This window comes from Alosa sapidissima, chromosome 11, assembly GCF_018492685.1.
Source record: "Alosa sapidissima isolate fAloSap1 chromosome 11, fAloSap1.pri, whole genome shotgun sequence".
In the NCBI taxonomy this organism is placed as follows: domain Eukaryota; kingdom Metazoa; phylum Chordata; class Actinopteri; order Clupeiformes; family Clupeidae; genus Alosa; species Alosa sapidissima.
The window spans coordinates 21,839,491-21,864,151 of NC_055967.1; the positions used below are offsets into that span (position 1 = coordinate 21,839,491).

Sequence of the window (24,661 nt, forward strand, 5' to 3'; positions counted from 1 at the left end):
GCAGAGGGAATTTGAAAGACAACTGATTATCCCGCCCCTCGGACTGAGCACTGCGAACGGTGAGTGTCCAGACCCTACATTTTAATGTGGGTCTGGCTCGTCAGGCTAACAAAAATCATTCTTTGCGATGGATGATTTAGTACCAACGTTACACCGGTCCAATACAGTTTTGCCTATGGCTATACCGTGAGACTGAGATGTTTTTTGTTTGTTCGAAGTGTGTCTTTAGGGTGTGAGAGGGGAGTCGATGTGCTTTGATTCCAGCTTGGTAGTAGTAGTCTATGCGATTAAAAAACATAAGTGTGTGAAGTATCCAAACAATGATAACGCTTTCATTATGGCTGCTTTAGCCATAGACCTTGAGCTGCTGTACAGTGGGTTGGGTTCCATTTAGAAGTGTCGCTTTCCGTGATTCACACAGCTGCGTGAAATGTATTACTACTGATATGCAAAACTATTAACTTTTCGCCAAGAGGTGGCAGCTTAAGTCCGCTTGATACTGTAAGCCATTGAATCCCAAAAGAGATTCCATTTGGGTCGCCAGCATAGCCTAGTGACAATTTATGTTGTGTAATAGGCCTAGCATAGGGCCTACCTTATATAGCTTATAATTTGTTAACAGTCACGGTTTTGTCATAACTCCCTCTATGCATTTTTGCATTTAGAATAGCTCTGAAACTGGGGGCGAACAAGTCGCTGGGGGGGGGCGCCAGTGCGTGGATATCTCAATTGCAAAATTAAACAATATTTCTATCGGGCGCCTACAATGGACTAGGCTGGGTGAACTCTGAATATCATATGAACTAGATGACTAACCTTATGCATATGTAGAAGAAGAAACATTCACAAAAATCCATGACATGACCTCTCTTCTTGATAGCTGTTGAAAACTGCATGGAACTGACAGGGATTGTTTTGTTAAATAATAAATAAATAAATACATTATGCTGCTACCTTCTGCTTTTCCCAAATACAATGTAGCCTAAAGGTGTACCTTTCATCAGTCCGTCCAGTTGCAATGGATGGACTGTGATGAACTGCCCTACTTGTGATTGTTTAGATATTTTAAAGGTTTTATAACAATGCTACAAATTTTTTGGCAAGTGCTACAAATCTATTCACCTTTGCAGCACCAGTAGGCTACTTTGTGTGTGGCCCGCAAACACACATTCCAAACAAGCATACACAAAAGTTTCAAGAGTGGGGGATGGAGTAGAAGATGGAGACAAATTAATTTATATGATTTATTTTCGCGGAATGGATGTACAGGACTGAGCGGCGGTCATATTTTGTACCACTATGCGGTACATCTAGTTTAATTTAAATTTAGACGATTTATACAGACAGTACCTTCAGGAAGTTTACCGTTCGCCGCCATCTTGAATTTAGTCACGATAAGTCGAGCGACGAGTACGAATGTACAGGTATGATAAGGGATCAGATTCCAAAAATAATTCCGTGGAAATGCATGGATTCCAGTTGCTTCCAGTAGCAGCACTTTAAGTGTCGCTGTCCTGATTAAGGTTGAAAATCAGTAGCACACTCGCTGTTTGCTGTTTGGTGGCAATTATTTATTTATTTATTTGGGGGGGGGGTTGTTACAAACTTATTCAAAATCACATTTTTTTCACAAATCGCACCCTGTCTATATGTTCAGGTAGAAAGCACTTTCCATCGGGGTGAAGAAAACTAGTGCTGTTAGTGGAGCAGATGAGCTCATGTAATTAGTTTTTAATGAAGAAAGCTCATTATACTCAAATAACTATGTTGTATGATACACTTCCTGTCAGCACACTGTTGACAATATTGCAATCACAATATATGAAACATCACACGTAGCACTGAGGGAATGCAGGCACAGAGCTGATCTCAGATCAAGGACACTTGTTTATGTCCAGTCTACGTTCTAAGCAATTTTGAAAGTTCTCTCTACGGAAAGCCACAGAGCAAATGTGCTGAGCACTTTTTTTTATTACCTGCAAAATGCATTACAAAAAGTTCTGCCAGGAAAATCAACCATCAACAATCAATCATCAATTTATTGGGTAGACAATTTAGAGTATTAAAACACATTCCATACAATGATTGAGACTGTGGATCTGAAGCATAGTTATTAATAAAGGCGTCTGCACTCTATCAAAGTCACAGAACAACTGTGCCAAGCACTTAGTTAGGAACAAAATTATTCATACCCCTGGCAAACATTGATTTAATGTAGATTTTCTCTTTGTCAATATGCTTGTTATGACTGAAAATGACACTGCCACATGCCAAAATGTTGTAAGACAATGTGTTAGAAACATGGAATCAGAAATAGAAGCATTTTCCACTTTTTAAAACATTTTTATGAAAAATGGCATGTCCAAAATTATTCATACCCTTTTTAAATAATCAGTGGAAACATCTTTATTTGCCATCACAGCTCTCAAAATGGTTCTTATAATACCTTCCAAGCCTCTCCATGTCTCCACAATGATTGTAGACCACACCTTTGTAGCAGAAATCCGGGTTTTGAGGCAGGAACGATTCTTTGCCATCACTCTGGCCTTGTGCTCACTATTTTGACATTTTTCCATTTTTCATGCCACACTTTTTTTATTCCATGTTTCTCCCATATTGTCTTACATTGTCTAACCTTTTGGCATGTGGCAGTGTCATTTTCAGTCATAACAAGTATATTGATAAAGAGAAAATCAACATTAAATCAATATTTGCCAGGGGTATGAATAATTTGATACATTATTTATTACATAGCTGTATGTATGTATGTATATATACATACATACATACAGCTATGTAATAAATAATGTATCAAATTATTAATTATTTATTACATAGCTGTATGTATATATATATATATATATATATATATATATATATATATACATAACACTATATATAACACTCTGAAATATACTCAGACACACTCACAAATACACTCAGACACAAATACACCCAGACGCACTCACAGATACAAATACATCCAGACATACTCACAAACACACTCTACTAGTGTTAATTTTGTCACATATTTTTAATTTAGTCTTAGTCTTGTGACAAAATGTCCTTTTTAGTCTTTGTCATATTTAGTCATTCAAATATCATTTTAGTCAAGTTTTAGTCGACTAAAAGTCTCGTCATTTTAGTCTAGTTTTAGTCAAAAGAAAACTAAAGGTATCTTAGTCTTAGTCAGTTTTAGTCAAAACATTTTAGTCTTTTTTTATTATAACAAATTATTTCTGATTACCATTTGAGTCAAGTGTTTCACACATCTCAATTTTACAACAATATTGTGTGTCCACAGGGCTACTCGTCTGTTATAATTACTCATTTTTTGTCAGTCAGTATGTTTACATGCACAGGTAAGTCAAGCTAGTTATAGCTCGGCTGGGATTTGACCATAGACAGTAAAAGATTTGACTGGACCACTGTCATGATATTCGTAGACCAGTGTTTCTCAAAGTGTGGACTACTGGTGGTCCGCAAGCTATCCCAAGTGGTCCGCGAGCAGACATGGTAAAATATAATATAGATGAGTTGTTTGCAATATTGAACTACTTTTATGTAAATCCAAACAGTTCTGCAACACTGTCTATGTAAGATATGCCAGTTTAAATCATACAGTATGAATCCTCTGACACAATAAGCAAAGTGCAAAGACAATAAGCAAGGTGGTTCAGTGAGTAGGCCTATTGTGTAGACTAATATACTGTTGAAGTTTTTAGCTAGGGTTAGTTAAGTGGTCCTTCGTCTGAAAAAGTTTGAGCAACACTGTCGTAGACCCAAATATTAATGTTTTACTCCGCCACGCTAGATGGCGATATGCGCCCAAACGCAACACATTCCCCAAACAAACTCTCCATCTTAGCCATAGCTAACTTGCTAGCGAACTTTCCATATTAGCTTGCTTGCTAGCAAACTTTGCATCATCAGTGTAACTAGTTAAATAGTTGACATTACATGCTGAACATTTTCGTATGGACATTCTGGGGGATGTTAATTTGTATCAGTGTTTCCCCTACAATGTATTCATCAGCTGCGCAGCGCCGCTCCTGGAATTCAAGCACCACTGCAAAAAAAGTTGCCTAATTAAAAAAAAAAAAAATAGACGCAAGTGATCTTCAGGAACAGCTGCCGTTCGTTCAGGTTTCATGTCAACAAATAATAGTAGGCTAACGTTGAAGACGCAGTCAGGGATTCCACAGATCACGCTTGTTTGTGTTTATGTTTAAGTTTATTAGCAGACGCAATTTTGTGCAAAAAATGTAGCCTACATTATGTTAACCAAGGAACAAAATTAAACATGTGAGATAGCTTGCCCCTACCTTCAGTAGCCTATTCCCAGATCAATTCCACGCATTGTTTCGTTTTTGTTTGTGATACAGGCAATGCTTTCAAGCCCTGTGTTGCTAACATACCTAGTCTGTGAAACTAAGGTCTAGCTAGCCTATTGGTGGGTTTAATTGAATTTGAGTAATAGGGCAACCATTTACATCTGAGATAGTTTGTAATTCCTGTAGAGCTCACCAAAATTATAGATATGATACAAGACACTTATCTGCTATAATCCAAGATAGATTTTCTTCCAGTTTTTCACCATGACATGGGAAACATAATTCATTTCATCCACATATTCTTATGCACCATGCACAACAACGCTACTAAGTTAGCTTAAAACCGTGAGAATCAAGCAAGCCTCACGGGCGTCACGACATTAAAGTGACAGGCACTCAATTCGACTTCCACAGCACCAATACAGTGTAATGACATGAAAGAGAAGTCTATAGTTTATACAGTGCTGTGCAAAAGTTAAGACACCCATGCTGAAATTGACTAAAGGGAGGAATAAAAAACATATTTTGCCTTTTGTCTTAATGCCTTAATTAAAAAAAAAAATAGGACATCAATTATTTTTTAATGTATCATGTATCGTAAATAAATACATTTTATTATATAAATAAATGTCTTAACTTATGCACAGCACTGTGTATTCTAAATAGTAATAGTTTGTACAGTGACCTACAGTGTACAGTTGTACAGTGGCTAATTACTAATAATGTAAATGAAAAAGGTGAAAGAAAAACATGAATAATCCTGTTAAAGTACTGCAATAATCATGCTTTGTAAATGCTTGTGTTGATGGTTAGTCATAATTTGTAACTCAATCTGTCCATTTCTTTCACAAAATCCACCAGAAGTCACCATTGAAGGAGGGGGGGGGGCCCTACGATCAACAGCACCGCTGCTGGAAAAAATTCTAGGGGAAACACTGTGTATAAGAGAAGCTTCAACTTCTGGGTATGTAGCATTGTGGCATAAAGCTTAGGTAGTTAGCTTGCTAACTCTGGCAGAAATCTCCGGTGTTCTTGTTCCATGTAGTTTTGTGTTGCAGCCACAGGGTTACAGCAACAGCACGTAGACTAGCCTACAGGAAAGCTGTTGAGCATGAACTCATTCGGAATATTTTGAAAACGTAACAGCTAGATATTCTGTCTTCTCATTTTGTAGACGAAAATGAAGAGAGATTTTATCTTAGTTTTTATTTTTAAAAAGTCTCGTTTTTTAGTCTCGTCTTTTTTCGTCAACAATAATGCATCTTAAGATAGTCTTAGTCAGTGTCTCAGGACATTAATGGCGTCTCGTCATCGTCTCGTCTTAGTCATGAAAAAAAAGGTCATTGAGGAACATATTTCCTCTCGTCTCGTCTGACGAAATTAACACTAACTCAGACACACTCACTCTGGGCGTGTGTTAGAATAGGCCACCTGCTGCCAATACGCTTTTTATGCTTCTTAAATCTAAAAGGACAGTGCTTTACTGCAGCACGGTAGAGGTCTGCGTGGGACTGATTTTTCGGTCTCGCGCCCGTCCGCTCCTGCAATATTCTGTCCCGCCCCTGCATTAATGTGTCATCTGTAACATGATGTCCCGCTCCCGCCCGCTCCAGATTTCAGTTTCTTGGTTCTGAATGTAGGCTAACAACTGAAGTAGGCCTAGTCTGGTGCCTTTTTCCTCTGTCATGCTTTCGATTTCGAATTTTGACAATGAGCAGCAGGAACAAATTGAACCCACATAAACGACAATATAGGCTATAGGCCTGCTATCCGTCAGTTATGCTTAAACCCCGTTTTTTAATGCTGCCTAACAGAACATCCAGCTGAACTATAGTTATGAACACTACTTTAATCATTTCCCTATTTAATTTTACGCACATATTTAATTTGCGGGAGTGCAGTGAATCATCGGTTTGTCACGCACCTGCGAACGCACCTCTCTCATCCCACCCGCTTCCGCAAAGAGATTTCAAAAGTTGTCCCGCGCCGCACTCATTTGAGTCAGGACCTGCGGGTCTACCGCGGGAGTGCAGACCTCTACAGCACGGCAAGTATCAACAATACTCTGGACACAGGAACAGCATGGAAGAGCTCAGGATCACAGAAGGATCAGCAATGCAGGTCCATGATGCAGCAGAAGTATGCAGAGGGTACAAGGGTGCTGAAACCATTCAAAGGGCACAGACACACATTCATACACACACACAGACACACGTACACACACACACAGATGCTCTTTCTTTTTTGCTCAGATTCACTCATCTTCAGCAGATCTGTTGGGCATTGCTGTGTCTCTCAGTCTGAGGAATGTTCAGTATTAAAACCTTTCAGGGGAGGAGCTGCCCTGTCATTATGGGCTTTGGGTCATTATGGGCCATTGTGGGCATGTACTGTGGTCATGAAGACTGCAGAGGCTCCTGACAGCCTGCCCTCCACCAGTCACTTTCTCTGAGGCCCCTGGGGTAAATGGGGCACGGGTGTGGACCTCTCGGGTGCCCTGGGGTAACTGGGGAAGGGGGGAGGATGCGCAGCATCAGCCCTGAGAGCTGGGGTACCCGTGAGGCTGGTGTGTCTTTAGGATGTGGAGAGTGTAGAAGGCCCGTGGCCTTGGCACGTACATGACCCCAGGGTACCTCTTGCGCAGGACAGGGTCATGCCAGAGGAAGGCCACCCACAGCACCACCAGAGCCATGGCCACGGAGAAGCTGGAGAGCAGGAAGAGCCCGTTGCTGTTGAGGCCGAAGCCTCTGTGTCTCTGCTGCACCACCATGGCCGCCATGGCGAACAGAGTGAAGGTGAAGAGAATAAAAATCTGCCCCTCGGTTATCACGCACCTGGGAACAGGAAGAGAAAAGCCTGAGTGTTATTCTCAAGCCCCCTGCCTGACATGTGGACAGCTCGGACAGCAGGCCAGTAATGAAAACAAAATTCTTTACATAGAATTGTTCACTGAAATGCTCAGAATTTAGGGGTGGGCTTCTCCTAGCTTTATTTGTCATTGCAAAAAATACAGTGTATTAACAATGAAATTCAAGGTGCCACTCCTGATCAGTGCAAAAATCACAAAATCACAAAAAAATCACAAAAATCCCTGTGGAAACCTCTGCCAGGCGGGTTAGGTTATACCTAGGAGATTATTAGGATTAAAATATATTAGGATATTAGCTATAACATCAAGATGTGAATTTTGGACAGAGAACATCTGAATGTTCCTACCACAAACTACCACTGTGCAAGTCTGGAAAAGAAGTTCATTTTACAAGATTCAAATCCACTGAAAGACTTGTGAGTCTGGGAAAATGTAGGCTTGTACCCAGGGGGCAAAACCCCCATTTTGTGTAATTTTCCAATTTACTGTTACAGTAATTACAATTACATGCTGCAGAACCACCTAATTTGTTACATAAACACAGTTTCCCATAACACATAGTAGCGTAGCCACTACTCTTAAGCATCTAATATACTGTATCTAGATTTATTTAAACAAATGTTTCTGGATTAACATATCCTGTCTCTGGATGGCTCTTAAATATAATGGATGATGCTATTCTGCAGTTCAAACTACTGCAAATGGACTGACCAGTAAAAGAGAGCACTAGGCCCCAGAAGTAGCCAGGCTGAGTACGGCATGCTTCTCTCCTCCTCGCTGTGTGTGAAGCAGCCGGTGAAGTACAGGAAGAGGATGAGGAGGAAGGGGACTCCCCTGAAGAAGAGTAAGAGCGTTTACTGAAACAGAGAAAGTTTGGATTCTAAACAAATCACAAAGTATGCACTGCAAAACCTTGGGTATCACGTACCACATGACATGACCAAGGCCCTCGTCATAGTAAGACACAAGTTCAAAAGAGTAAATCTGAAACAAACAGAACATTTCCAGGTCACTTTAGTCCAGTCCAGGGCAGAGGACTGGGGGTAGGCTTGGTTCTATGGTACGAGTGTTCTGGGCGTGATGACAGGGACAGGGTTCTATGGTACCAGTGTTTTGGGCGTGACGTTCTGGATGATAGGGTTCTCCCGCAAGGGCAGGTGTGGCTGGTACCCACTGAGGATGAGGCGCTGGGTGATAGAGTCACCCACCAGGTGCATGCTGGTTCCCATGGCAAAGATGATGATGCTCAGCTGCATGGCAGAGTGGGGCAGCATCTTGGGGCTCCGCTGGGTGATCTTAAAAAGGAAACAGCAGTCCGTCACACAGGAAACAGCAGTCACTCTCACAGGAAACTCTGCATTCACACAGGAAACAGCAGTCAGTCAGTCAGTTCGCTCATTTGCACGTCAATCATATGTCATCATATGTCATATGATAACATATGTCACTGCAGGAAACTTAGCCACATACAGGAAACTCAGCAGTCACTCACACAGGAAACAGCTGTCAGTCACACAGGAAACCCAACAGTCAGTCACACAGGAAACTCCGCAGTCTCACAGGAAACCTATGCAGCAAACAGCTCTCAGTCACACAAGAAACAGCAGTCAGTCACATAGGAAATTCAGGCACTGAGGGCTCCATAGAGGTGTGTGCGGTGTGAGGGCAGATGGGAAGGGTACTGTAGCTGTATGGGTGTGAGAGCACAGATAATGTTCCTTTTGCACACATACCGGTACACCCTGCTGAGGTCAGTACCTTTAGTAGCAGCAGAGCAGTGAGGAGGTTGGAGGCCAGGTGGATGTAGTCTGCAGGACTGGGCCTGTTCGGAGGACACCACTCCACTGGACACATAATCTGACCAAATAAACAATCACTTAGCGTTGGACATGTAGTACAGGTGTGACGGCACGCAGTGTCACGTAGTGCAAGACAAATAAGTAAACCAAATCTAACATTAATAAGAGGGAGTACTCACTATGACAATTGCCCTTCCACAGTAAAGCAGCCAGTTCTGCATGGTGAAGTACAACCAGAGGTTTAAGTGGAAGGGCGGATTCCTCAAGGAGACGTCTGGGAGGCCGAGTCTGCCACATCCGACATTATACAGAACAGTGAGCCATGGAGCTTGGGAAAGGCCAGTATGAACATAATCTGGGAGGTTCCTTCTCCTCCTTGATATCAACAAATGAGCCTCTACATTTAGGTTACATCTTGCAAAATGTTATGATACCTACCACATCAACACTTTCAAATACAAATCTTATATCAATCAGAGTTAGCCATCACATGAAATAGCAAGCGAAAAATAAAATCAACACAACTTGTATTCCAAAACCAGAGGTACAACAATTTGAAACAAAACAAAAAAATGGTTGTATTGGACCTGCAAAACTGTGGCCAGCTCTGTGCATGTAAGGAAAAGCTCAGAGCATCTGATACGGCAGTGCAGTGCAGTGCTCAAGAGAGTAGCTCTGAGCCTCTAGACCGCAGTACATCTTTCCAACAGCAGGTGGAAGCACGGGCCCAGCCGTGGCAAGGGGTCAGGGCTGGCGTGAGGTGGAGGTCGGGACACCCGGTCACCTCCCCTTTAAACCCTCATCTGCAGCTCTAAGCCCTCATCTGCAGCGTTAAAGCCCCATTCGCTCACAACTGCTTTGGTCATCTATCAGCACCATCCCATGTGTGTCTGTTTGTGTTAAGTTTTGTGATTTTTTTCTGTAGTGATGTTATGTACGTGTGTATCTGCATGTATGGTACTGAAACACTGTACCCATATGCAACGCTTGCTCTAAGTATAAGTATACTCTTTTGATCCTGTGAGGGAAATTTGGTCTGACCATGCTGCGTCACAAGAGTGACTTGTTATTCACTGAGAGGACAAGATTTCAAGTTTTGGGGTGGCAGCTGAATTGCCTGCTAATCCCTTTGCAATGTTTGAATGCTGAGCTTTTTCAACCCCTGCAGTGCAAAAACAAACTATAATCCCCTCCGATCTGTTTCTGTTAAATCCTCACCAAACAAGTCTCCTGCTACAAGGAGGAAAGGTTAGTGTGGGCAGGGTGTGAGCAAACAGCGACTAGCCTGCCCACTCGGAATAGAATAACTTGCAAAACAGAGTATTCATCTTCCCTCCTCACAACAAGCCTCTCAACACATCTGGTCTCTCCCTGTCTGGGCTATACGTATTGCACTAAGCAAATACATTTATCCAAAATAAATCCTTTGATAGTTTTAACCCACTGGACCATTCCCTTATCTTTTCATTCAGGCTGCATTTCCATAAACTAGATAAAAGGAAATATATAGACAGAAAATGTAAAGGTTCAATGTAAAAGTAATAAAGAAGTAAAGAAATTCAAACCTATATGGTACAGAGTTGGGTCGTTTCCGTATTGTACCATAGCATCCTTTGCCATGTGCCGTGAAGACATCCTTTAAGAGTACCTTTTCAGACCGGTTTGTGTTTATTTGCATCCCGGATCCTATTCAACCAAGCGGTGATTGAGAATTTTGCTGATGAAAAATTACTTCATAAAGGATAACAGGAGCAGTTCTCTCTCTTTTCCTGTTCTCAAAATCAGAAATGTATGCGTATCCCACCACACGCTGAATTGAAATGACATCCAATATCTGTAGTTTTTGTTTCCACTCCAGCAGTTGCAGGTTGTTTTTGAATTGCTGTAAATTCCATAAGCACCATTTGCATGTTCTCCCTGTTAACGCATCATCCGAGGGACAGAAGAGGGGAAGTGCTGTACACTGAGGATAAACGTTAAGCTGTAATCCTCCATGGAGCCACCCGCCCATTTTCAAAAGCTAAAAATAATAATAATAATATAGTAACCAGACAAATAAAGCTCAAACTATAATTAATAATATTCAAATACAGACTTCCCCTTTAAGTCCTATGTGTGCACTCATTCATTTAAAATGAAACAAACTATTTTTACATTTAAATACATAGTGAACTGAACTTGTTAAGTACACTTTTGAAATCCTCCATAAATGTGCCAATATGTTCCAAGCCCACTGAGGATACACAGGCATCCTTGAAAGTTCTGTGAAATGAAGGACTTTGTCCTTAGTAGAATTTGATGGATGCTTGACATTGGAGCAGTGCTTCAACAAGATTCAATGACATCCTTGAAAAAGCAATTGAAGGATTCCTTGAAGGACATTGAGACACGGTCTATGTATACCACCAGGCTAATACTTCCCCTGTAAGTCCTATGTGTGTATCACCAGCCTAATAGGCTCTGTCCTAGCGTTCATGGGCATCGGAAAAACCTTTTTCCCAGTGAAAACGTCATCATTGCACATCATTCACGTCACGTCATGTGTGAGTCAGAGGTCGGAAACTGGGGCTAGATTTTGCTAACAGAGTTGGCCAGTTAGGGGCTTGTCATCACTTTTGTCGTCATGTTGTAGTTCATTTGTAGTCCATGTGGCCTTTCATGTCCAACAGTTTTAATGTGAACTTGGGAATTTGCCGTTTTTGTCACCTGAAAGCTGCATATCTTTCTTTCACAAGCGTCTTACACTATATTTTAAGCAAATACAGTTGTTTATTTAGGATTAGTGAGCGTATGTTTAAACCTTTGTTGTGGCATCCATGATTGTCACACATTCCGACGGAAAAGCACATGAACACTCGCTGTGGGAAAAACAAAGTAATCACGGGGGCCGTCTTTGTCATTCCCAGGTGCCATGAATTCACCATGCACTAGCGTAGTGACGAACTTCCGTTATTGTCTAGAAGTTTGTATATCCATTTCCTGTTTGCTGTCAATAAACACCTGAAGATGAGTGCTTCAGTTGTGCCAAAACGTGTCCTCAGTCACCCTGTAAGTTCAATGTGTGCACCAGCCTAATACTTCCCCTGTAAGTCTAATGCGTGCACCAGCCTAATACTTCCCCTGTAAGTATAATGCGTGCACCAGCCTAGTTCGGGTCCCAGATGATGACTTGATGTTGCATGTCATGCCCTTGGACAAGGCACGTCATCTGCATTGTCTCAGTCCGTCCAGCTGTAAAATGGGTACCAGCTTTTGATGGGGGATACCTGCAATGGACTAGTATCCCGTCTAGGAGGAGTCTAGCTCTCGTCTGCTTAGCACCACGGAAACAGGAAAGTCCAATGTGAGACCAATACTTCCCATGTAAGTTCAAGGTGTGCACCAGCCTAATGCTTCCCCTGTAAGTCCTATGTGTGTATCTCCAGCCTAAAAGGGGCTTCACATTATATGCGGCATGCGCTGCGCTGACCGCTAGGTTGCATTTGGTTGAGATAATGTCCCAAAGATTTTTGTTGTGGTGGCCGCTGGGTTCAGTGCAAAAGACCTATGATTTACAGCGTGCCGTGGTCAAAGTTCGACATGGTTCAACTTTGACCGCGGCACGCGCAAGAGCGGCTAAGGGGCAAAATGCCGCAGTGGCAGACCAGTTCTTGCACACGCAAGCCATTGACAATAATGGGTTTCATAGCGCAGCGCTGCCGCTTGCGCGTACAATGTGAAGCCCCCTTAATGCTTCCCCTGTAAGTCCAATGTGTGCACCAGCCTAATACTTCCCCTGTAAGGCCTATGCGTGCACCAGCCTAATGCTTCCCCTGTAAGTCCTTTATGTGTATCACCACCCTAATGCTTCCCCTGTAAGTCTTATGTGTACACCAGCCTAATGCTTCCCCTGTAAGTCTTATGTGTGCACCAGCCATCTCATGACCTTATTTGCTTCCTCTCTCCTTGGTCTTTCCTCCTCCTTGTGCCCTTGAAAAGCTTGACGTCATCGAGGATGTCTCATCTGTCTAACTGCTACCAGGAGAGAAGAGAAAGGAGAGAGAACAGATACATGAGGAAGCAGAGGTGCATCTTACATGGAAGCATTTTCAGTCAGAATGCGCAATAATATGCTTGACTCATCATCAACTACAATGACAACTTTATCAAAAAGTTGATGCTTGTTTTGCCAATGGATTGTGTTTAAATAACAATCACTCATCTTGAGAACAGCCAAAGATTAACTCATTCACAGTATCAATACCAAATCATTCTATGTGTTCACAGGATGTTTTTAGGCTTTTGTAGATCAATATTCTCTGCGATTTCCACAGATTTAAAAATAAAGTCGCCTCCATTTGGTTGAAATAATTTAAACTTTTTAATATGCTGTTTTTGGGTCGGTTCAGCATACAAATTCCATTTATTGTTTCAACCAAGCTCTGATTATACGCAATAATGTTTTGATGATTAATCTTATTCCCTAATTCCGTACACTATTATGACAAGGTGGTGAAGCTGCCGCATCATCAGTAACTGACCTCTCTTAAAAGTGATGTGTCAGTGAGCAGAATATCTTATGTCTCATATCTGTCTGTCCTTCCATCTGTACTGCATTGCTTCCTCGTTTCTTTCACATGATTGATTAGGAGGAGGGGCTAGGAAATAAGGAAGGAAGAGAGAATGAACAAATACGAGAAATGAGAAGAAGACTATGGTGGAGCATGCGGAATGGTGGAGCATGTGTAGTAGCCTATGGCACAAGAAAATTGCTAGAGAATTGCCAGCGGAAAGGTGTGATCAAACGCAATAAGTGGGTTGACCCAGGTTGGACAGCCCACACATCACTGGTGGCCACTAAGCATAGACTACTGTATTTGTTATCACTGGTGACCACTAAGCATAGACTATTTGTTATCACTGGTGGCCACCACTAAGCATAGACTATTTGTTTTCCACGATCAGTTGGTGGCCACCACTAAGCATAGACTATTTGTTATCACTGGTGGCCACCACTAAGCATAGACTATTTGTTTTCCATGATCAGTTGGTGGCCACCACTAAGCATAGACTATTTGTTATCACTGATGGCCACCACTAAGCATAGACTATTTGTTTTCCATGATCAGTTGGTGGCCACCACTAAGCATAGACTATTTGTTATCACTGATGGCCACCACTAAGCATATTGTAGACTATTTGTTTTTCATAATTAATTGTATGTTAGCCTAATAGCAACACATTTTAGGCTCTAAACATGATAATACACCAACATGTCTCATAATATTCTGAACATCCATTTAATCTGAAACTTTGTAGTCAATGACACACTGCCATATAGGCCTAGGCCAGCAGTTTTCAAATGGTGAGACATGCCTCCCCTAGGGGGTGCCAAAGAGCCTCAGGGAGGTGCAGCACAACGGCTCTCATCTGTACTGTGCTGTACTGCTGCGTGTTATTGTGCATGTTTTCTTTGTGGGTTTAAAAGATGTATCGCTTTTTAGTGACTACAGTACATATATCTATGGTAAGAGAGAAGACTGGGCCAAACAAAAATGTAGGAAGTATGACCATGATTATTTAAAGTTTGTATTTTCGTGGACCGGGGCTGATGATGCTCTGCAAAAAGGTATAATACATTTTTTTGGTGATTTATCTCAATCTCACAATGAAAACAATGATGAAAAGTGCAACCTTTTATTTTTTTATATACCTGTTTTTATACCAACTTCACCAGGGGTGCCATTCATTCTGGAGGGCACTGTATGCAGGGAGGCTTATATTCACCCAATTTGAAAACCCCTGGCCTCGGTCCTTTATCGAAAATCCTATTGAAAATGGTGAATTTTAGGAAAAGTTCCTAAGCAATCCAGAGGTACATGCTTGCTCATCTTCACTGCCATTAACAAATCTGAGAACTGTGAATAGCTCTAACCTATAGGCCTAGATAACTTTTAGTGTGAGTGACATACTGTACCTAGGCCCTACCTAACATGGAAAAAGCTGACAGTTTCAGGGCCGGCTCTTGGCAGGGGCCAGGGTGGGCTAAGCATTGTGTCTTGCCCACCCAAACAAAATCAAGAATTGTTTTTATTTTGGTCAGCCAATACACAGATTTTTCAGTTGGGCATTTGTGCAGTGTGCAACAAAACCCAGCTTGGACGTAGAGGAGTATTGACAAATAAGGCTTTTAAATTTGTGTTTTCAAAATAATCTTTAAAAATGGACAAAATGTATTTTTTTGAAGTTGGAAGACTGTTAAAGTCTTAATGGCTGTGCAACATTTAGCCTACAGGGGGTTAATACATTTTTAGAGTGTAGGCCTATTTGCAATTTCACCACCCAAAAAATACCAGGTGGCACAACCAAAAGCTTCTAAAAAAACACACAGACTTATTTGTTTTGGTAAGTATACCTGAGAGTGTTTACAGTGCTTAACTAACACATTATTTTAATGTGAGTTCAATAGATTAGGCACTGACAGGGATGAATAGGAAAGATAGGTAGGCGAAAATGTATCGTCGGAGAATCGGAAAACGAGACGTACACTTCCGGGGTTTCTTGTGCGTGATTTTCACCAGCTTCACCAAAGGTGGCAAAGGTTAAAGGTAGCTGGAAGTGTTTTAATCTCAAGTCAGAAGCTAGTTACTGGCTAGCTATCTACCTGCAGTTATCGAACACGTTACCATAGTATAATATATGTAGTCCAAGTGAATTACGCAGAGTCGTTAAACGAAAGGTTTGACAGCAAAGACAGTAGCAGCTAGAACTACTTCACAGGCTAACATTAGGATTCGGTCGTGGTGATAGTTACTAAGCTAATATTTCGTAGCTGGTAGCTTGCTAGCTCCAGACGCTTCGCTTCGCTAGATGCTTGTTTAAAGCAAACCATACAAGTTGTCAAGCTAACAACTCGAGTGGATGAGGCAAGTGAACTCTTGCAAGATTCATTAAATTTGTGCGGTTTTTCGTTTAACGTAAACCGTTCAACGATAACGAGACACTTTCGAAGTAAGCTATCATACCAGCACCGTTTCCTGTTGGCTATCCAGCCAAACGACAGGACAGGCTAACTTGAACTAGCAGCTAGCTGATGTTTACTGATTAACATAGAAGCTAAGCTTGGTCGAGCGACTTTTAACCTGCAAAGATGTTACCTCGCCTCAACAGAAAATCGGTGGACCAGTGACTTTCACTTGCGTTATTGATCTTGATTGTACATTTTAATGGGAGGCGAGCTGCTTATCGGTGCAACCCGTGGGCGATACTTGTGGAGACGAAGGAAGTGCCACTGTCCTGAATGGAGTCGCTGGCCGGGTATGTTTACAAAGCGGCTAGCGAGGGCAGAGTCTTGACATTAGCCGCACTGCTGCTGAACCACTCAGAGACCGAAACGCGATACTTACTCAACTATGTAACTCATCTCGCCGGCCAGCGGTCTACCCCGCTCATTATAGCTGCTCGCAACGGTCATGAAAAAGTTGTGCGGTTTCTTCTGGATCACTACAGAGTGGACACGGAACAGACGGGCACTGTAAGATTTGATGGGTTAGTATTTGTTGTCTTTTATTTCTATGACTTTTGTGACCTCCAGTATCCTGTCATGAGTAAAACACTACGAGGTTTTCCTGGTCGTGTTTTTGGCGGCAGGCTGATTGATGTGTGTCTATGTTTGTCAGATACGTGATTGATGGAGCCACGGCCCTGTGGTGCGCTGCAGGGGCGGGTCACTTTGAGGTGGTTCAGCTCCTGGTGTCCCACAGTGCCAATGTCAACCACACCACCGTCACCAACTCCACCCCGCTGCGAGCCGCCTGCTTCGATGGACGCCTCGACATTGTACGCTACTTGGTTGAGCACCTGGCGGACATTAGCATTGCTAATAAGTACGACAATACCTGCCTGATGATCGCCGCCTACAAGGGCCACTCGGACGTGGTGGACTTCCTGCTGGAGCGGGGAGCCAATCCCAACGCCAAGGCCCACTGTGGCGCCACCGCCCTGCACTTCGCTGCCGAGGCCGGCCACCTGGACATCGTGAAGGCACTGGTGCAGCGACATGCCTCCATGGTGCTGAATGGCCACGGCATGACACCGCTGAAGGTGGCGGCAGAGAGCTGCAAGGCGGACGTGGTGGAGCTGCTGCTGCAGCATACGGACTGCGACGCGGAGAGCCGCATCGAGGCGCTCGAGCTGCTCGGTGCCTCCTTTGCCAACGATCGCGAGTACTACGACATCCTCAAGACCTACCACTACCTGTACCTGGCCATGCTGGAGCGCATGCGCGACCACGAGCGCCCCGTCGTCAAGCCCCAGCTGCCCCCCGTGCCGGCCTACGGCGGCCGTAGCGAGTGCCAAAGCCTGACTGAGCTGGAAGCCATCCGGCTGGACCACGACGCGCTGCACATGGAGGGCCTGAAGGTGCGCGAGCGCATCCTGGGCTCTGAGAACATCGACGTGTCGCACCCGATCATCTACCGCGGCGCCGTCTACGCAGACAACATGGAGTTTGACCGCTGCATCAAGCTGTGGCTCCACGCGCTGCACCTGCGCCAGAGAAGCAACCGCAACACGCACAAGGACCTGCTGCGTTTTGCCCAGGTGTTCTCCCAGATGGTGCACCTGAAGGAGACGGTGCAGCCGGCCGACGTGGAGCAGGTGCTGAGCTGCAGCGTGCTGGAGATCCAGCGGAGCATGGCCCGCATGGAGAGCACACCGGAGCCCGAGCTGCCCGCCGCCACCGACAACCTGGAGTCCAACATCTTCACCTTCCTCTACCTGCTCTGCATCTCCACGCACACGCAGTGCAGCGCGGCCCAGCGCGCCTGCATCAACAAGCATGTCTACCAGCTGCTGCAGTTGGACCCGCGCTCGCGAGAGGGCTCCTCGCTGCTGCACCTGGCCATCAGCTCCAGCACGCCCGTCGACGACTTCCACACCAACGACGTGTGCAGCTTCCCCAACGCACAGGTCACCAAGCTGCTGCTCGACTGCGGAGCCCAGGTGAACGCCGTGGACAACGAGGGCAACAGCCCTCTGCACATCATCGTGCAGTACAACCGGCCAATTAGCGACTTCCTGACGCTGCACGCCATCATCATCAGCCTGGTGGAGTCCGGCGCCCACACGGACATGACCAACAAGCAGAAGAAGACGCCGCTGGACAAGAGCACCACCGGCGTCTCCGAGATCCTGCTCAAGACGCAGATGAAGATGAGCCTGAAGTGCCTGGCCGCTCGAGCCGTGAGGCAGCACCACATCACCTACCGCAACCAGATCCCACGCACGCTCGAGGAGTTTGTGGAGTTCCACTGAAACGGTGACTCTTTTATACGAGAGCGCGTTGGCCTAGAGTTCCTCTGCCACACAGCTGACTTTTGTTTTATATGAGCCCATGCTCTACTAAATCCAGTGGTGCTGAAGATGCTGTTTTCTGGTTCTTTTTGCCATATGTCTAAAATGCACACACCTGGCTCATGTGTGAAGGACTGCTTGTTTTAAAGGACTGAGCCAGGTGGGTCTGTGTGTGTGTGAGGACTGTGCCAGGTGCATTCTCCTGTGTCTGTGTGTGTGTGTGTGTGTGTGAGAGAGAGAGGGCCTGTGTCGGGTGAAATGTCTGTAGTGGCAGCCCGCTATTCGTTCCCACCCAGGTGAATGTGTTCTGTCTGGAAGCCATTTGCACACTTCATCCCGGGTTACTGGTGTGTCCTTTAACAGGTGTGTGTATGAAAGGTGTGACCTGCCAGGTCATGTCCCCACCAGCGCTGTCTGACCCCTGTGAGGGCTGACCTCTAGATGGCCGCAGCAGGAGAGACCTCCACTGCACCATCAGCCTACTCGGGCTGCTCTTAGCTTTTAACAACTGGTTTTATGATTATCCTTTGGTATATTTGAAATACATACTTTGGAATATTTTGTTTTAAAAAAATGTTTATTAAATTATATCAGAAAATCATTTATCAGAAAATCAACTATTGGACAAAAGAAATCCAACTTGAGTTGCCATGGAGTGCTTGCTTCGTCTGTGTGTTGAATGCAGAGGTGCAAAAGGTCCTCTCCTCCCCTCCCCTCCCCTCCCCTCTAAGCACTCCTCTCCTCTCTTTGGTGATCAGGCTTGTGTGTGTGTGTGTGAGCAAGCGAGCGAGAGAGAGGGCGCGCGCAAGCATGTGTGCGTGTGTCAAAGAGAGAGAGAGTGTGTGAGAGACAGCCACCTCAGAGAGACAGCATCCTTCAAGCTGTCAAGAGTGAGAACAGATTCGAATGTGTCCATGTCATTGTGAAGGATCAGGAAGACAGAAAAAGTGTATGTGTATGTGCTGAGCATTGCTTTGAATGTGGAAGCTCCCCCCCCCCCCCCCTTTTCACCAGCCATGGTGTCCCTATTGCTTGAGATTGTACCGCCTGAATGTGTCGCGCTGAGGTGGAGGAGAGGTCTGCTTCCCCACACACATGGGATACAACTCCAGGCGGAACAGTAATGTGTTCTATTTATTGCTAACTTTTTGGGTTGGTTTGCCTGGTCTTTATTCCTTTATTTTTTATTTTGGAGACCTTGTAATTAACAATTACATCTAAGATGCTATGAATGAGAGATTTTAATTTAAAGGTTTGACAACCAAAGGACTGACTTTCTTTATATATATTATCCTTACATCGCCAAACTCCCACCAGTGTTCAGATTGTCATGGAGAGATTGTCATGTTGATTTGTGTCTGTGCTCAGTGTTGGACGACATGGTCAGTGTCTGTGCTCTCAGGGTGGGAGGACATGGTCATTGTCTGTGCTCCAGCAGAGATGGATTGTCACACTACAGCTGTTTGTTTTCTTAATAAATGAGACCTCATCATTGGCTCCTTTCTCCGTTTATAGCACAACTCCTGATGCCTGTGTGTGTGTTTGTTTGTTTGTGTGTGTGAGAAATTAGTGTGGACTTATACTGTATAACAGCACACTGCTGTTTTGCTACCAGGTCTCTGTACTACAGACAGAAATGGAAATTATATGTGAATGCATCATAAGGCTCACTGAGATTCACTCAGAAGGCTACACAAAGACTGCTGTCTGCACTTTTGGGTCCTCGGCTGAGTTTGAAAGGGAGGAATCAAACAGACCTTTAAGACTGGGCTTACCTTACGACTAGTTACAGTGCATGAAAATGCACTGTTCTGTTATCCGAAGTATTACAGTGCATGAAAATGCACTGTACTGTTATTCCAAGGCTTTTTCTTCTTCTTATTCTTCTTCTTCTAACGCAGTTAATGCAGCTTAAACCGTTTAACGTAGAAACTTCATTCAAACTATGTTACGTAGGTCTTACTTAGGACATGTGGGCTTTGTATTTTTCAACTTTGTAACTTTTATACTTTTTAAACTATTAATTAAAAACTAGTCAAAATTTCCCCATAGACTTAACATGGGCTGATGACATCACAATAGAGCCGTTAAGCAATTAGAATCCTATGGCAGGTGTTCGGGCCACCTGCATCAACTGCCAGTCTCAGGCTTTAAGCATACAAACTGGCCCTATTAAGACTACACACCCTATTCAACTGCTTCCTCTGCCAAAAACTGTTTCAAAATAAAAGTCCTCACTACAGTATTTCACTGTTAAACAATTTAACCTTTTAAACTACTGAACTTTTCAACTGTTCAGCCATTGTAACTGTTTGTCTGCTTGTCATCAACTATGACTCCTACCCACTGTAGCTAGTTAGCTAAGTAACATGGTTAGCATAGTTAGCATGCTAGCATGCTAGTTAGCATTTTTAACAAAACTGCTAAAAATGATTAGCTAAGTAACATGGTTAGCATAGTTAGCATGCTAACATGTTAGCATGCTAGTTAGCATTTTTAGCAAAACTGCTAAAAATGATTAGCTAAGTTAGCTAAGTAACATGGTTAGCATAGTTAGCATGCTAGCATGCTAGTTAGTATAGTTAGCATAACTGTTAAAAATGATTAGCTAAGTTAGCTAAGTAACATGGTTAGCATAGTTAGCATGCTAGCATGTTAACATGCTAGTTAGCATTTTTAGCAAAACTGCTAAAAATGATTAGCTAAGTCAGCTAAGTAACATGGTTAGCATAGTTAGCATAACTGCTAAAAATGATTAACTAAGTTAGCTAAGTAACATGGTTAACATGCTAGTTAGCATAGTTTACATAACTGCTAAAAATGATTAGCTAAGTTAGCTAAGTCACATGGTTAACATACTTAGCATTTTAACCTTGTTAGCATGCTAGTTAGCATAGTAACTTGGTTAACATTATTATCTTTGTTAACATAGTTAGCATAACTGCTAGCAAACATTAGAGCCATTCCAAGTGTCAGTTATCGTCAACTATCTACCTAAATAATTTAACCATTTAAACTATCCACTTATTTAACTGTTCAGTCATTCCAACTATATTAAACCTCATCTACCTAGCAACCAATATAGTTTGTTTTTACTCTATATGATATTTTACATCATATTTTTGCATTTTCATGCACTGTATTTCCTTCAGGAAATGCTTTTCTAGTTCTTATTATTATTCTTCCCACCAAATTTCTGCGTCTAATTCAGCTTCAACCGTTTAACGTAGAAACTTTGTTCAAACTTTGTAACGTAGGTCTTGAAAAGGACACTTGAGGAATGTATTTTTCACTTTTGTTAACTTTATACTTTCTGAGATATTAACAAAAAACAAGCTTATTTTTCCCCATAGACTTTACATTAGCACTATGACATCACAATGGACTAATTAACTTGATTTGCACCTGTATCAACCTCCAGCTGCTCAACTAGGACCCATCAAAGGGCCAGTTAAACTGATTGCACCTGTATCAACTGCTTTCTGCTTAACTAGGCCAACTCTGTGTCTCCATTCTACAAGAATATAAGGCACATTCCATCCAACTTTCTATCCATTCATCCTCTTCAAACCATTCACTCATCCACCTATTAAACTATCCATCAACATCCATTAAACAATCTGCCTATCAACATCCATTCAACTTTCTGTCTATCAACATCCATTACACTATCTACATTCAACTTTTAAACTATATACTCTGTCTCAGGCTTTTAAGCATACAATCTGGCTCTCTTAAGACTACTATTTCCTCTGCCCACAACTGTTTCAAAATAAATGTCCTCACTACAATAATTCACTATTAAATAATTTAACTATTTAAACTACTCAACTATTTAACTATTCAGCCATTTCAACTGTCAGTTGTTATCAACTATGACTCCTGCCAACTGTTTCCAAATAAAAGTTTGTTTGGCATTTTATGTTAATATACAGTATGTTTATATTTTCATGCATTGGTAATTTCCTCGAAATTACATTTTCTAGTTTTAAATAACATTCAGTTGCAGAAGGGCTTGGATTTGAATTCCGTGTTGTTTGTAGTTGAACACAGCATGACCACTGTTAAAGAGGCACATTTGTGCATTTTCCAACATAAAAACCCTGACAGATGAGCAACAGTAGTACTAGCCCTTTGTTTAGATGGTGCTTGGCCACAAGCATTCAGTCTGCATGGCTCGATGGTGTTTTATGCCCCCAACGTCGTCTTCCAGGCAACACTGCCACCGTCGACTTAAAGGCACCTTATCCTAAACCTAACCCCAACCTTAACCCATGGATTACCATAGCGCCTTCCAGGCAGCGCTGCCTTGAAGACAATGTTGGGGGCAAACAGAAATGTCTGCATGCCAGCTCTATGGGTTTCACACCAGCCATGCCAGCTGTAAGGGTCTTACCTAAGATGCTTCATTGCACATCTTCCATCAAATGGAGAGGCTTAGCCCTCTTAAACTAGCCTGTGAGATGTCTGCCATCGCCCATACACAGGACCTTTGTGGGACGTTTAGAGACGCATAATGAACACACACACTTTTGTGTACATAGGGCATGCACAATGTAGGGTACTGCAATGTGGCTGTGTGGCACACACTATCATATTGTCTACTAAAAGCACAAGGTAATAATATTTTTGCAAAATTGTTTTTACAGTTTAATAATAATGCCTCTCATTGTGAACTGTGCTTCCCTTTTTGTGTTAGTGGGTAACACTATAAGTTATTTACATTCTTCAAGTTTGTCTTAATATACATTGAAAAGTGCATCAATATAACATACATTTCTGAAAAGATAATTCATCCACAAATAATCAGTTATGTGACCCCTCACTCACTACACATGAAGTCAACCAAAGAAGATAGCAGATTCCAAGCCGAGGACTGTGCTACTGTGCGTTAACTTTAGCTAGGTCAGCAAAGTGTTTTTAAAAGCAAGTTACATTACAGCCCTCATAGTTCTTGATCCTTCAGGCCGATGGAAGAAGTCTGAGTCTTGTGTGACTCAGCCTTGTATTTGAATGTCTGGTATGGCAGCTTACTTCGAACATGGCTTATATTAAAGTATACAACTAACTAACAATACATTATAATTCCATTCAAACCCATGTTTTATATCAGGTTGTGAAGTGCTGGAGCTGGAGTGTGCATGTGGCCTGGCAGAAGCATCATGGGTAGTCTGGTGGTGTCTGAGCATTGGGTGCAGTGGGGGTGGGGTGGTTATGCTATTATGAAGCCAAAAGATGACCTCTCACACAGAAACATACAGAGCCTTTTGTCCACTCTACTACACCCATCGTCCAACAGTTTTCCTCACCACACATAACCTAAATAACCTAAAAGTGCAATTTGCCATATTACTCTTTTGACACTGCTTTGTCAACGGCATTCATCTGACATGGCAAGTTCTCTGCAGTGATTTCAAACCATTGGCAAATATATTTTGAAGACTGGCCAACCCACAGCTCTGCTGCCAGAGGCAGGCTGTGATGCGAAGGCTCCTCAATTTGAATGTTCTGCAAGTGAGTGGGTCTCCTTTAAGGCAGGTGCTACAAGCTGAGGATAGCGGGACCTTCTGCATCTCTTGAAGGTGTCCTAGGTTAAGGCCAAGATGGTAAGGAGCCTGAGTGGTTGGATAAACAGGGTTCAACAAGTGCTAATTGGCTGTGTGGTAGGCAGAGGTCACACCCATGTCCACTGTCTCCCATCTGTATACCTGAGCCAAAGAAAACCCATGTGGTAGCCAGGGTTACCGTTGTTCTGGTGTCTTCTCATTGGTCAGCTGGTGTGTAGTCACCAGGGTTATCGCTGTTTTAGTGTCTTCTCATTGGTCAGCTGGTGTGTAGTCACCGGGGTTATCACTGTTCTGGTGTCTTCTCATTGGTCAGCTGGTTTTCATCCTCTTCTTTATTTCGCTTTTGCCGGTGAAAGAAGCCAAGCTGGAGAAACAAAGGGAAAACGTTCAGGAAGTTCATGACCTCACAAGTTAGAATGTGAGAACAGAACACATAACTTCACTAACTCAAGAGTGAGAACAGGGCTTCCCAAACTGGAATAAGGTGCAGTGGCCTCTGGACACGGGACTTAAAGCAAGGAAATTGTCTGCCTGAAGTCATCAGTAACTTTCAAAGAACTGATATATAATTACCTATTTTCAAATCTCAAACGCCCTGGCCCACGCCTGAATTTAGGCAGACTGTATCACAACAGTGATTTAGCTTCCTCAAGCAGACTGTATCACAAACACTGCTTTAGCTTCCTCAAGCAGACTGTATCATAAAAAAAGTCCTTTAGCTTCTTCAGGCAGGTCCCGTAACTTCCTCAAACAGGTCCT

The 24,661-nt window shown here is 43.0% G+C and overlaps 3 protein-coding genes across 3 annotated transcripts in view; 1 reads left to right on the forward strand and 2 right to left on the reverse strand.

Moving 5' to 3' along the window:
* Positions 1–6,321: 6,321 nt before the first annotated feature.
* Positions 6,322–9,279, reverse strand: LOC121723954 (ceroid-lipofuscinosis neuronal protein 6-like). The gene is made up of 6 exons (XM_042110201.1): positions 9,182–9,279; positions 8,962–9,060; positions 8,310–8,498; positions 8,132–8,187; positions 7,915–8,037; positions 6,322–7,168 (listed from the first exon to the last, which is right to left on the reverse strand). The coding sequence occupies exons 1-6, from the start codon at positions 9,221–9,223 to the stop codon at positions 6,868–6,870; spliced, it is 810 nt and encodes a 269-aa protein (XP_041966135.1). The 5' UTR covers positions 9,224–9,279; the 3' UTR covers positions 6,322–6,867.
* Positions 9,280–15,516: 6,237 nt separating this feature from the next.
* fem1b (fem-1 homolog b) lies at positions 15,517–19,830 on the forward strand. Its single transcript, XM_042110199.1, has 2 exons — positions 15,517–16,529; positions 16,661–19,830. The coding sequence occupies exons 1-2, from the start codon at positions 16,282–16,284 to the stop codon at positions 18,294–18,296; spliced, it is 1,884 nt and encodes a 627-aa protein (XP_041966133.1). The 5' UTR covers positions 15,517–16,281; the 3' UTR covers positions 18,297–19,830.
* A 3,143-nt stretch (positions 19,831–22,973) lies between these two features.
* Positions 22,974–24,661, reverse strand: part of LOC121723952 (integrin alpha-11-like) — a 52,857-nt gene continuing 51,169 nt past the window's right edge. Inside the window, exon 30 of the mRNA XM_042110198.1 lies at positions 22,974–24,266. Coding sequence (XP_041966132.1) covers positions 24,186–24,266 — 81 coding nt within the window. The 3' untranslated portion in view covers positions 22,974–24,185. The remainder of the gene's footprint in view (positions 24,267–24,661) is intronic.